Source organism: Tamandua tetradactyla, chromosome 12 (assembly GCF_023851605.1).
Source record: "Tamandua tetradactyla isolate mTamTet1 chromosome 12, mTamTet1.pri, whole genome shotgun sequence".
In the NCBI taxonomy this organism is placed as follows: Eukaryota; Metazoa; Chordata; class Mammalia; order Pilosa; family Myrmecophagidae; genus Tamandua; species Tamandua tetradactyla.
The window spans coordinates 80627332-80640067 of NC_135338.1; the positions used below are offsets into that span (position 1 = coordinate 80627332).

General features: G+C 48.2%; 1 protein-coding gene across 3 annotated transcripts in view; it reads left to right on the plus strand.

Annotated features, from left to right (window-relative positions):
• The window catches only part of OTUD7A (OTU deubiquitinase 7A), a 402649-nt gene that overhangs the window by 371271 nt on the left and 18642 nt on the right, over positions 1-12736 (plus strand). For all 3 annotated transcript variants that reach the window (XM_077123999.1, XM_077124000.1, XM_077124001.1), the window contains 2 exons: positions 3314-3441; positions 6115-6264. In XM_077123999.1, coding sequence (XP_076980114.1) covers positions 3314-3441; positions 6115-6264 — 278 coding nt within the window. The remainder of the gene's footprint in view (positions 1-3313; positions 3442-6114; positions 6265-12736) is intronic.

The following is a 12736-nucleotide window of genomic DNA, read 5'->3' on the forward strand; positions in this document are numbered from 1 at the left end:
TGGGCTGAGCTGCGAGTGCTGAGAAGAGGAATGCCAAGCTGCTTGGGCTGTGCTACATTGCAGTCTCTCATTTGAGCACCAGCCAATTAAATCAAATGTCCTTCATTGCAGCAGGCATGCCTCCTAGCCGACTGCAGGTGTAAATCGACAACAGATGAGGTTCATGTACCACTGGCTCAAGTCCACAGCAACAGAACTAGGTGCCTTCACCTGGCCAAGTGGACAACTGAATCTAACTACCACATGTGCCAAACACACAAAACCTCATGTGTTTTGACATGTAGGTTGAGTGCAGATATGCACAGTCTCTTTGAGGATGAAGTCATTATTTTGCATATTTGTCTTCTTAGCAGTAAACAGTAAGGATTTAAGTATGTGCTCCCAGAGGCCAGATTCTATTTACAATCTGAAGTCTAACGTTTTCTCAGTAAGATCACATGAAGGAGATGTTAAGCCTCAGGGCAAAAAGTAGGAGAGAATTTTCAAGATTGGAGAGATGGGTTGAATTGTGTACCCCAGTTTGGACATGGTCTTAGTCTTGGACCACATTCTGGTGGGTGGGAACCTATTGTAAATAAGATCTCTTTAAGATGTTACTTCGTTGTGGTGTATTGGAGTGGCTAGAGGGAAGTACCTGGAACTGTTGAACTGTATTCCAGTACCCTTGATTCTTGAAGACGATGGTATAACTATATAGCTTTTATAATATGACCACATGATTCTGAAAACTTTGTGTCTGATGCTTCCTTTATCCAGGGTATGAACAGACAAGTTAAAAAATAAATAATTGAGGGGTTGAGGGGTAAAAAAAATTGGGTAGATTGCAATACTAGTGGTCAATGAGAGGGAGGGGTAAGGGGTATGGGATGTATGGGTTTTTTCTTTTTTCTTTTTATTTATTTTTCTGGAGTGATGCACATGTTCTAAAAATGATCACGGTGATGAATACACAACTATGTGATGATATTGTGAGCCACTGGCTGTATACTTTGGATGGATTGTATGCACATAAAGTTATCTCAATAAAAATATTTTTTTAAAAAAAAGATTTTACTTCATTTAAAGTGTGGCCCCATTGGATCAGGTTGGGTTTTTAATCCAGATCATTGGAGTCCTTTGTAGGCAGATTGAAAGTCAGACAGAGAGAGAAGCCATGGGGAACAGCCAGAAGTGGGAAAGTCAGAGGAACATGGAGGAGAAAGGAGAAGATACTGCCATGTGCATTGCCATGTGATGGAAAAGCCAAGGAACCCCAATTTGCCAGCCAGCCAGAAGATACTGACCCTGGGAATCTACCCTTCTAACCTCTGAAACCGTAAAGCAATAAATTCCTTTGGTTAAGTCAACCCATTGTATGGTATTTTGTTTTAGCAGCTGAGAAACTAAAACACTTGGTTTTACTAGAGCTGAGTTCTATCAGTGGGGCTCTGAGCACAGGTAATGGTTCCAAAGTCTCATCCCAGGCATGAACCCATTTGCCCCTCAGAGAAGCATGAGGAGGAACTGAGCCAACCTTCTCAGCCAGCGTTTTCCAGAACAGGAACAGACACCAAGGTTCCCAGAAGTCCTGACGCCAGCCATGGGATTGAAGGGCAAGCACAGAGCCAGGACTCACCCTGAGCTCAAGCTCCTACCCAAGACCTATGACAAAGGGCTAGAAGCAATCAAGGAAGCATATTACAATTTTCATGTTTTCCCCAGGTTGGAGCTGAAGATTTCTCCACCTTCCCCGAGGTCACTGAGCAGGATCACAACTCACTCATAGCTTTCATGCTCAATGCCAAAACAGGAGTGGAGAAAGTTCACTCTGCTCCAGGTTCTCCCCAACTCCCGCTTCCTCCAGGCCCCTCAGGCCCACCACTATTGCCCACATCCAGCCACAAGGCTCCATGTTTGCACAACCCAGCTCCATGCACCACTCCTGGCAGAGAACCAGGAATGGATGGACAGACAGATGGAGAGGTTTTACATGAAGGCAGGAAACCAGTTCTTCTTGCTCATCAAATGCAGTGTATTTGGCAGGGTCAGCACGTAGTACATGTTCAATAAATAACTGCTGGTTCATCCATTTGAAATGCACTGGCCCACCTTTCAGAGTTGCATGAGAAATATGCTGTGCCTGTATAGTGGTGCCCAAGACAAAACCAGCTTTTGCATCAATGATTTCACTGCAGGACCCTTTTGGCATAGCTGTTTAGATACCAGAGTGTACCATTGTGGAGGGAAAATGTGACTCGAAACCTGGGGCCAAGAGGGCTACACTGCACCTCTCCCTCTCTTCTCTTCATTGTGAATACTTGTGCATTAATAGCTCATTGCTTTCCAAGTGGAGCTCTCTGTTCATTGGATCAGGATTGGAGCATATCTTTAATGTGTTCTAATGAATCCACATTTTCTAATCTAGATCTTGTTCTCTCTTAGTATGCAGTTTTAGCTTGTGTTCTCAAATAGGGCCACTTCAGTCCTTGTGGATCTCCCTCAGCGAATTCTGAGCATCCTTAGGGTGCCTATGGCAAACCCCAACCCCACATGGGGATCTTAGCTAGGAGTCGTCACCTCAGCTGGCCCTGTGAGTACAGCCAAGGCCCATGGTTGCCAACGTCAAGCTGTGAGCTCTGCCTTCAGGTGCTCTTCCCTGTGGGGTAGTCCTTTTGTTAAGGGACAGCAAAGTGACAATCTTCCACCCCATTGTTTTAGAGTCTTGAGCAAAAGCAATTATTCGAGGCTGCTCTTTCCCTGAGCCTCAAATGTGAGTCAGGGATATGGAGCTTTCCAAGAGACTCCCCACCCTCCTACTCCAAGACTTGAAACAAGGGGAGCCATCTCAGCATGCACCCTTGCCCATTGGGTTGCATATTTCCTGAAGTCTCCACAGATCTTCATAGCAATGAACCCACCCCTCATGTACGCCCAGGTATACCTGAGTCCCTGATGAATTAGGCTTTTCAGCTCAGGCTGCAAAGGAAGCCCACCTTTCTCCCTCACTATTTCCTCATTAAGCTCCCCATGGAATTAGCTGCCATGTTGCCACATTTCTTCAGCCTCTATTTACAGGTAGCCAGAACCATCACCTTTAAGTTTTCTCTGGCATGCCTCCCAAGAGCACCCAAACCAGGGTGGTGGACAAGGTGCTGGGACTTGTTCATTTCCCAGCTGGCATGGGAGGTTGCCTGGGATAACGACAACTGTCAGGGTACACTGGAGGGAGGTAAAACCCAGAGAGGTACTCAGACCCTACACAGAGTATCCTCTGTTTTCTCCGTCTTCCATCCTTATGCAGTTCAGTAATAGATCTACTCTGTTTGTTTCCTAGTGTGGACAACTCTGAGGACCCCGTGTATGAGAGTCTAGAAGAATTCCATGTTTTTGTCTTAGCCCATATACTAAGAAGACCAATCGTTGTTGTTGCAGATACAATGTTAAGAGACTCAGGTGGAGAAGGTAGGTTCTTCAAATACATGTGTTTTATTCATGACCCAAAAAGTTTAGCATCCAAATTAAAGAACAGACAAGGTAACGTGAGGGCTGAGCTTCCAGAAGATCACAGAGTATTACTTTGTATCCTCAAGGATCATGTTATTTGTCATCATTTCTCCTCTTGGCCATCCACTGCTCATCAGCTGAAGGCATCCATGAGAAAACTCATGGTTTCAGGGCTGGGACCTAGAGGGTATCCCAGGGCTTATTCCCGGGAGGGCAACTCCAACCCTCTCATGGATGCAGGGGCTTGCCCTGGAGCTGTTCAGCAACCCCAGTTTTAAAGAGAAAAGTAAAAGAAGAGCAAAAGTGTGAAGTCACTCATCAAGATTGTGGTAGAAGCAGGGTTAGCGGGGAAGGAACAAGGATGGAGAAGACTGTCAATCACAGGCTCACCCAGAGCCCAGTGCTCTGTAGGGTCCTTTCTGCCCTGTCTCTGGTTCCATGCACACCACTACCTCCCAGGGTAGACACTGCCCTCCCCACTCTACAAAAGGGGAGACCAAAGCCCAGAGAGACAAAGCAAAGTACCCTTGTGACCCAGCCAAGTTCATGGAGGAACCTGATTCAACCCAGGTCAGGGAGGGCCCAGTGAATCTTTCTACTTCACCCTGCAGCTTCCCAGAGTCCCTGAAGCCATGGGGGGGGGGGGGGGGGGGGGGGGCTCTGGGGGTCCCAGGTCCAGCCTCCCTTTTGGAAAAGAAGAGAACAGAGAAATGACCAGAGCAGATGGACCAGGAAGGCAGGGCCTCTTCGGCAACCTTCCTGCTCTCCATAGCCCTGTCTTAGATTGTCTCACTTTCTCTTTGCTTCTGCCACCAGCACCAGCATTTCTCTTGAGGCACTGTTTCCCCTTGTGTCACTTCCTAAGATGACACAGTGCACAAGATAGTCCAGTGCCAGAAAGCCAGTTGCCAAGAGACTTGTCTCCTCCAGCCACATTTCAGTTTAAAGCTGTGCCTTAACAAAACTTCAGAATTTCAAGGTGGTTTTACAAATTTGGATGCATCTCTCATGTTAAACCCAAAACCACCAAAGGAAGTCTCAGCTAGCCAGGATCATTAGGACAAGAAAAGAGTTGGGCTTACCTCTGTCCTGCCCAAAGCCACCTGCTCCCTGGGGCCACCCAGAGACACAGACCTGCTAACACTCTTGCAGCTCTCAGGGTGGGGAACCAGGACTCGTGTCAGGGTCCCTGGGCCCCCATTCCTGAGGTCTGAATACCCTCAGCCCTCCACGTGTCTGGGTCCACGCTGGGTCTTCCCAGGGCAGGACTGCACCTGAACAATTTAGACAAAGGGTGTGGTGCCAAGAATTCACCAAAGACACCCCTGAAATCAATCACCTGTGCATTCTGCTCCCTGTGAGGGAGAGACAAGCAAGTGATCTACTGACTCAAGGCCAAAAGGAAATATTCTTACAAATAAAACACAGGTGCTGCATTAGGGCAGATATTTCCAAAAGTAATTCTCTTGCACCATTGGGCTTTAGGCTTTTCTTGCGCCTGTTCCTGATTTCCTGTCTGACTTATAACCTGGTACCTGGAGCTCTGTTCCTTCAGAGTTCCTTCACACTCGGTGGAAGAGGTTCTCAAGATATAGCACAAATAAGTTCTTGAGAAGCATAGATTTATTTTTGTATAAAAAAGGCTTTTACAAATGTAAGGAGAGGGTTGAGTAAATTCAGAAAAAAAATGTTTCCAGGTTGGCGTGTGTGTGCTGAGAGCTGCTGATCTCCTTTGCTCTCTGTCATCACCCATCCCACCTCTCTCTTTTTTAAAATTAGTTTTTATTACAAACACGCTGTACCCACTAAGCAAAAACTTTTCCTCTCCCCATCTCTTGGCCACCTCTATTCTATTTTCTATGAAGTTGTATATTCTAATTATGTCCTGTCAGTGAGATCATACAATATCTGTCCTTTTGTGTCTGACCTACTTCATTCAACATGCAGTCTTTAAGGTTCACCCATCTTGTCACATGTATCAGAACTTTGTTCCTTTTTACAGCTGAATAACATTCCATTGTATTGGTATCCATTCATTGATTGATGGACATTGGCGTGGTTTCCACCACCTTTTGGCAATTGTGAATAATGCTGCCATGTACAGATATCTCTTTGAGACCCTGTGTTCACGTCCTTTGGGTACATACCTAGAAGTGGAATTGCCAGGTCAAAGGGTGAAAGCTTTTGAGGAACAGCCTTACTGCTTTCCACAGCAGCTACACATCTCTTGATCCCTGTAGGCATCTAAGCAGGCCATCCCAAGGCTGGTCAAGGTGGAAGCCCCTCAACCCTGTTGCTCTTGTCCCTAACCTGCAGCTGGAAAAGGGGTGCAGGGAAGAGCCAGGATGGGCCCAGGAGGCATTTTGGGGTAGGGGTTTCCCTATCTAAGCTGTTGTGACAGTGTAATAAACCCCACCTGTGTGCAAAGCTCCAAGGAAGGAGAGCTCCCCTCTGCTGCATGGGGGGTTGTGGGAGAATGGTACTGACACACATGGAGTTCCATGTCTGGGACCCCCTCTCCTCTCTGCTCCCTTATTGCAGGCAGCAGCCTTCTGGGACCCACCATGCCTGGGGTGCTGGGGGAGGAGCTCGCTGCTGCTGTATGGTCCTCATCCTTGTTTGTGTCCTCAGCATTTGCACCCATCCCATTTGGAGGGATTTACCTGCCCTTGGAGGTCCCTCCCAACAGATGCCACTGCTCACCTCTAGTCCTGGCCTACGACCAAGCGCACTTCTCTGCCCTCGTGTCCATGGAGCAGAGGGATCAGCAAAGAGAACAAGGTATGCCCAGCTTCGGAGAGACAGGGAACATGGGGGGCCTCAGAGCTGTGCAAAGGGCTCCAGGATGGGGAAGCCAAAGAGAATAGAGGAGGGCTTGAAATGTGGAGAATCCACCCCAGAAGAACACATGTAGCACACAAAACATCCACACGTGTGTGCAAATGTGCTTTCCATTGAAAATAACAGTTAAAGACAGCTTTTAATTCAAAATATTAAAATATAATCATTCTACCACCCTTAGCTTTTACTGTTGTTTCCATTCATGTGCATATGTACTTTAAACAAGTGCAAATTAGTCCTAAATGAAAAAAATAATAATAATAAAGCCTCTCTAAAGCAGAGATCCACAAACTACAGGCCATGGGTCAAATCCAGACCTCCCACCTGTTTTTATAAATGCAGTGTTATTAGAACATAGCCACACCCATTTTAATACAGTGCCCACAGCCACTTTGTACTTCAAAGGCAGAGTTAAGTAGTAGCCACAGACACTATATGACCCACAAAGCCTAAAATATTTACAGAAAAAGTTTCCCACAGATAGCCATTTCAGTGCTGAAAATGACCCTCCGAACAGGCTTGCCTGGGCCAGCTACAGCTGCACGCTGCACAATTGTAGGGCAGCGGTCAGTAGAGCTATGCGGGGCCTGTCTTCACTCATGTCAGTGTCTTTGCTGCTAAAATAGCAGAATTGTGTTTGGGATGGTTGCTGATTTCTCATGTTAGCTACTGATGGTGATGGATATGTGAATAGTTGCGTGAAGAGGAGGGAATCCCTTCCCATTGTCACTCTTGTATCTGATTTAGGCAAAGAATCCCCCCAGGAGACTAAAAGACCAGCATCCTGACTGGTTTCAAGTTCCCTGCCATGGGGTGTCATCCTGGGAAAGCCACAGGGACTCAGACCTACCAGGGGACAGGAAACATAGGTGCTTGCAGTTCTGTCTGTAGCTCTAGAAATAAATACAGCCAGAAAATTGCCCCCACAAGGATTTCTTGAAGCTTATCGTTTCTGTAAACAGCTTTCACTAAAGGGATAACAAAACTCAGCCCTCTTCACCCCCACCACAAGATGCAGTCCAGGCGGTTGGATGATCAAGATCTGTAGCTATGGAGTAGAATCTGAAACTGTGGGCAAACAGAGGGGCTTCCATTAAGCCCTCCTTCCCGTGGGGCTGATGTAGAAACAAGAAACAGGTACAACATAGATGTAAAACCTGAAAAGACATGCAGATGGGAGCATGCAGCCAGCTGTGATGGAAGTATCTAGTGGATTTTCTGTGTTATTAGCAGACATCTCACTTTGACCACAGAAAAAATATTTTATCATAAGACCCGGGAGATGTTTTGCTTTGGCCATTGTCCGTCAGCTTTTTGGCCAGTGGTGGTTGTATTTCCTTGGGTTTCCAGCTCTTCCCAGGCTTAATGTGGCTCTTGGGAGATGGCAGGGACCTTCCTCAGGACCAGAGTACAGACCAGGAGCCAGGCCTCTCTGTCCAGTTCCTCAAAGCGTTTCTGTGCAGGGGAAAATAAAGGGCCCAGGGTCCCCCCATTACTGAGCGAGGGGGTCTGACACCCTGGCCCTTTCCCTGCAGAAGACATTGGGCTCATTTTCAGGCTCTCCTGAAATACTTCTTTGTGTTACTGCTTTAAAGGGATCTATGAAAGTGTATTTGACCAAAAGGATACATTTGGGGGTGGTTGCCAATCAGTGCCTCTCAGGAGGGTGTCACAGAGGTGATGGTGGCTTCCCCCAAAAGTGAGTTCTGTGTCCCCGTGCACAGTTCTGAGCCAGCTCTTGTGTGGCCCCATGCCCTTCCTAACCCCACCACACCCCCGCTGCTGTGAGCAACCCTCGACTTTACTCCTTGGACCAGTGTGATATGCATGCACATGTCTAACATGTGGCCAGGCTTTGTGGTCACTTAGTCACTCCTTGTGACCAGCCTCCAAGGGAGGCAGGTGGAAAGGCCTGCACTTCACGTAGGATGTGAGACAAAGGTGTCTGAGGTTTCCAAGGGCTACATGACTTCCATGTGGTTGTGCCCGACCCTCATGCTCTAAGGACCACAGATGCCTTGCAGGGTTTGGGGCTCTAACTCTCTAAGTAGCTGCATGTCCCTTGCATCATCTCTCATCATGTGCCTGGATAGCACCTGCTGAGTTGGCAGGCACTGGTGGGCACACCCAGCCACCTTGCCACCCCACATTGGCCTGAAATCCATTTTAGTCCTGCAGGATTTGTTGGAGAATGGGGAGCAAGAGTCAGTCCAATGGAAGCACATTAAGTGCCTCTTACATGCAGGTTTAGGGGGCCAAAAATGGCAGTGTGCCTGCCTTGGGGCCCCCTCAACCTTGGGGAGAGACAAGTCACACCCCCAGGCAGTACAGTCAAGCAAGCTGTGCACTGAGCCAGTGCATGCTCCAAGGGTAGGGGACAAAGGGACTTCCCAACTTGGAAGGACGGGGCAGATGTGTGGAGAGATGGGTTAGAACTGATCCTAGGGCCGAGCATGACTTCCAGAGGCTGGGTACCAGGGCCAAAATGAACCCGAACCAAGCTGCTGGGCTACTGTAGGAGTTGCTGAAGCCTGTCACTGTGACACAGCAGATGTGGCAGCAGAGAGTGCACTCACTGCATGGCCAGAGTGACTCCTGCATCTCCAAAGCTGTTGGCCAATTTCTGACACCCACCTTGCCCTGTTAAGCCCTTCTCCTTTTCCATCCCCCTGCCCCAATCCCCTTGCCCCTCCCTATCCCACTCCCCTGTCTTCCTTCCCTTTCTCTCCCTTTCTGTTCCACTCCCCACATTTGGCCATTTTTCACTTGACACACTCAAATTCATGATGAAATAATGACTATGAACTTTTTCCTGCCACACACTGACGTCTGCTACTAAGCATATTCCTTATATCTGAGCCAGTCCTGTCTCCTGACCCTTAAATTTTGCTTCAAAAATAAACCTAATGGGTGCACGGGTGGTTCAGTGGTAGGATGCCCACCTTCCATGCAGGAGACCTAGGTTCAATTCCCAGACCATGCACCTAAAAAAAAATGAAAAATAAACCTGAGTGCCGTGACCATCTCCCTTCCTGGCCACTACAAGGAGGAGGAGAAAGCAAACCTTGTCCTGGGATGCATTACCAGAGGACACAGGAGGCCAGGAGCTCCCTTGGGTTTTCTCCTTCCTGCCTGTCCTGCTAAGAACCCTTCTGCAGATGCCAGATCCTAGCATTCAGCTGTTGTTACCTGGGATATGGGGAAAAGGGAGTGTCCACCCAGGAAAGAGGCTCAGCCTCTCTTCTCAGGCTTCACCATGCTAAAGAAAATGGAAGAAGCCACAGAAAGCCATGATATGAGCCCTCAAGAGGAGGAATGTTCAGAATACAGGGTTCAAATGAATAAGAGGCTGCCTGTTGCTTCTATAACTGGGCGTCCTGAGGTCAGTGATCTACAGCTGGTGCAGCAGTTCTGGATGTTCTCGGGGACACAAACAGCTGGCCTTTCTACTCTGTCTTTTTATCATGTGCTTCCAGATGCATGGTCACAGGATGGGTGCTGCAGCTCCAGCTATCACATCCACAGTTCAAGCTGGGCCAAATCCCAACTCTTCATAAGACTTTTTCTTTTTATTTAGGAAGAAACCCCTCCCCAAGGACTTTCACTGACCTCTAACTACCCAAAGCTGAGTCACACACTTTTCATTTTGTTCATCAGCACAGCAGTCAGAGAAGTGAGTGCAGTGAAGGAAGGAAGGGGCAAGATGGCTGGGAAAGGGCTCAGCAAGCTGGCCCAGAATTTACTGAAAGGAGGTGGTGGAGGTGTTTGAGGTTTCCAGGTCATGCTGCCTGCAGCATTTCTTCCAGAATGTTCTCTTCCTTAATGGGCAATGGTTGCCTTGCCTGGGGAAAAAGCAAAGGTCCATAAGTGAGCTCTTCAATTCCTTGGCCCTTGACTGAAAATGAAACACAGTTGGCTACCATGCCTTTAGCCAGGGTAGGTGGACCAGTTCCCCCGAAAAGCTGAGAGGTATGAGGCACTCAGTGCAGTGCTCCTTAAAAAACCTACCTCCTAAGTGGATACAGACCCTGGATCTCCGCAGCACCAGGTACTGAACATCCTTTGGTTCTCTGGGTTCACAGGCTAGAGAGAACTCCCTAAGGAGGGGCAGGAGGGATGGAAGGCCCACCAAAAGCCTGATGTGGCTGGGCCTGGTCATGGCCTCCAGCGTCTGTGAACACTTCATGTTCAGAGTGGCTTCCTCTCTCAGATGCCCAGGGTCAGGCCTCAGGCAGGTCTCAGCTGAGCAGAGCTGAGCATGTGCCAGGCATGGGCTTTTTGATCCTTCTTTTAAGAAGGACATGGTGCTTGGAGGCCTTCGGATTGGTCTGGGCTCCAGAGCCACACCCAGGCCTTTGCTGAGCCAAGCAGCACCTTGCAGGTGCTTTGCATTGTCATGGAGGGTGGTCAACCTACCTTCCTTCCCTCCAGGCCCTCCCCTGCCAAGCTGCTCTCTCCAACCACAGAGCTCCCTAGTGCCAGTTAGGATGCCTTCAGCTGCAAGTAAGCAAAACCCTGCTCAAATGGACTCCAACAGGAAGTGTATTAGTTTTCTCACCTGCCTGGCGAATTGGAAGCCGGCAGGTCCAGCCTGATAAGTGGACATTTCAGGAATGTCCCCCTTCTCTGGACACCTCCCTGTGTGTGCATCAGGCCAGCTCCCTCAGAGGGGCAAATTGCTGCCACTGTCCATGGCATCGTACACCCAACAGGTCCTGCTTGCCCCCAAAAAACTTCCCCATTGGAGAGTATCATCAGATCTAGGGTAGGAGACATCCACGCAGAGTCCAGAACATCTCCCAGCCAAATCCAAGGCACCATCCATCTTCACTTGCAAGAGCTGCTATGGCAAATACCATAGGCTGGTTGGCTTAAACAATAAGAATTTATTGCCTCATGGTTTTGATGCCAGAGCTCCTGATGTTGGCGAGGCCAAGCATTCTCCTGGAGTGGGTAGCGTGCCGGTGATGGCCATCCTTGATCACGAGGTGATCTTCCTCCTCTGGCTCCTCTGGATTCTTCTGAAACTGCATCTGGATTTCATCAACCTCTAAGGTCCCTGGTCCTATGGATTAGGGCCCACCCTTATTCTGTTTGGCCTCACCCAATAAAATCTTTGAAGACCCTCTTCATAAACGAGTCCACCCTGTAGTTCACCTTAACATATTAAATATTCCTATTCACCCCACAGGATCAAGGATTAAGACACACTTTAATATACCTTTTCCGGGGGACATGATTCAATCCCCAGTGCCATCAAAGATAACCAGGTTTGGGTCAGTAAAACTGAAGAGGCTCCTACCGGACAAAATGGGATGATGAGGATTTTTGTGGTAACTTGAATCGACTGGAACAAGTCAAATCCTTGAGTTCATCAGGAAACTCAGGTGGAAAAGGCTCATTCTCTGCCAGACACTCAGGGACCCACTTGTTATTTTGAAAGCCAGCACTTAGTGGGAAAATATCCAGTGGGCAGCCTGTGTTACTTCTATGAATGATGAGGGGTATTTCTCTTAATGGAGGCATCCCAGCTTATCTTAAAGGAAGAAGGAAGGAGAAAAGGAGAACTCTGCTGTTCCTCAGTCCCAAATGAATCAATGCATCTAGGCAGTAATCAGCAAATAATCTATTTAAAACCTGGTTAAATAGAGCTCCTTTTCAGAGTTTGTCAAGAGTTGAGACACAGCTTTGTTCATTCTTACACCTGTTTCTCACCCAAGAAGCAGCCCCACAAGTATGTGTCAGATGCTCGTGGGCCTTCCTCCCTGGTCACCTGCCTCAAAAGGTGGAATTCACACCCCGTTCCTGCAGCCCCTTACTTCAGCAGAATGCAGTCATGAGAAACTTCTGCTTGGGATCCCAACCAAAACTGAAGCTGCCTACCGCTGAGAATCAGTCAGATGCAGGTAAATCTGCACTTTCTCTTCCACCTCAGAATCAAAGCAAATAAGAGATCTATCAGGTACAGCAGGAAGGCACCCTAAAGCTCCTTGGAGCTGCCCTCCCCAACAGGATGAACACATTTAGGATGAGGTGATGTGGGTGCTTGGAGAGCTCCAGAATCATCAGCTACACCAGACCCCAGCTCTGCCCCAGATAGGAGGGAATTACCTGGCTAATCAGGGGGACAACTGAGTTTTCAATAGAGGTGCCCTGGTTCTCACCTGGCTTTTTCTCCACTTCTGTTTGAAATTTAAAAAATAATAATAAATACCTCCAGGAACCTTCAGAGTAGATAGAAGAGAAAATGGCTGCTCACTGATGACAGGCAGAAGCATGCTCCTGTTATCCTTGGTTGGTCTTGTCCCCACCCCCACCACAGGAGAAGGCCAAGATGAGAATGACCTCAGGCACCCTCACCCTTCATCACATCCTATCTCCTCTAGCTTGGCACCCATGCACTGGAGCAGAG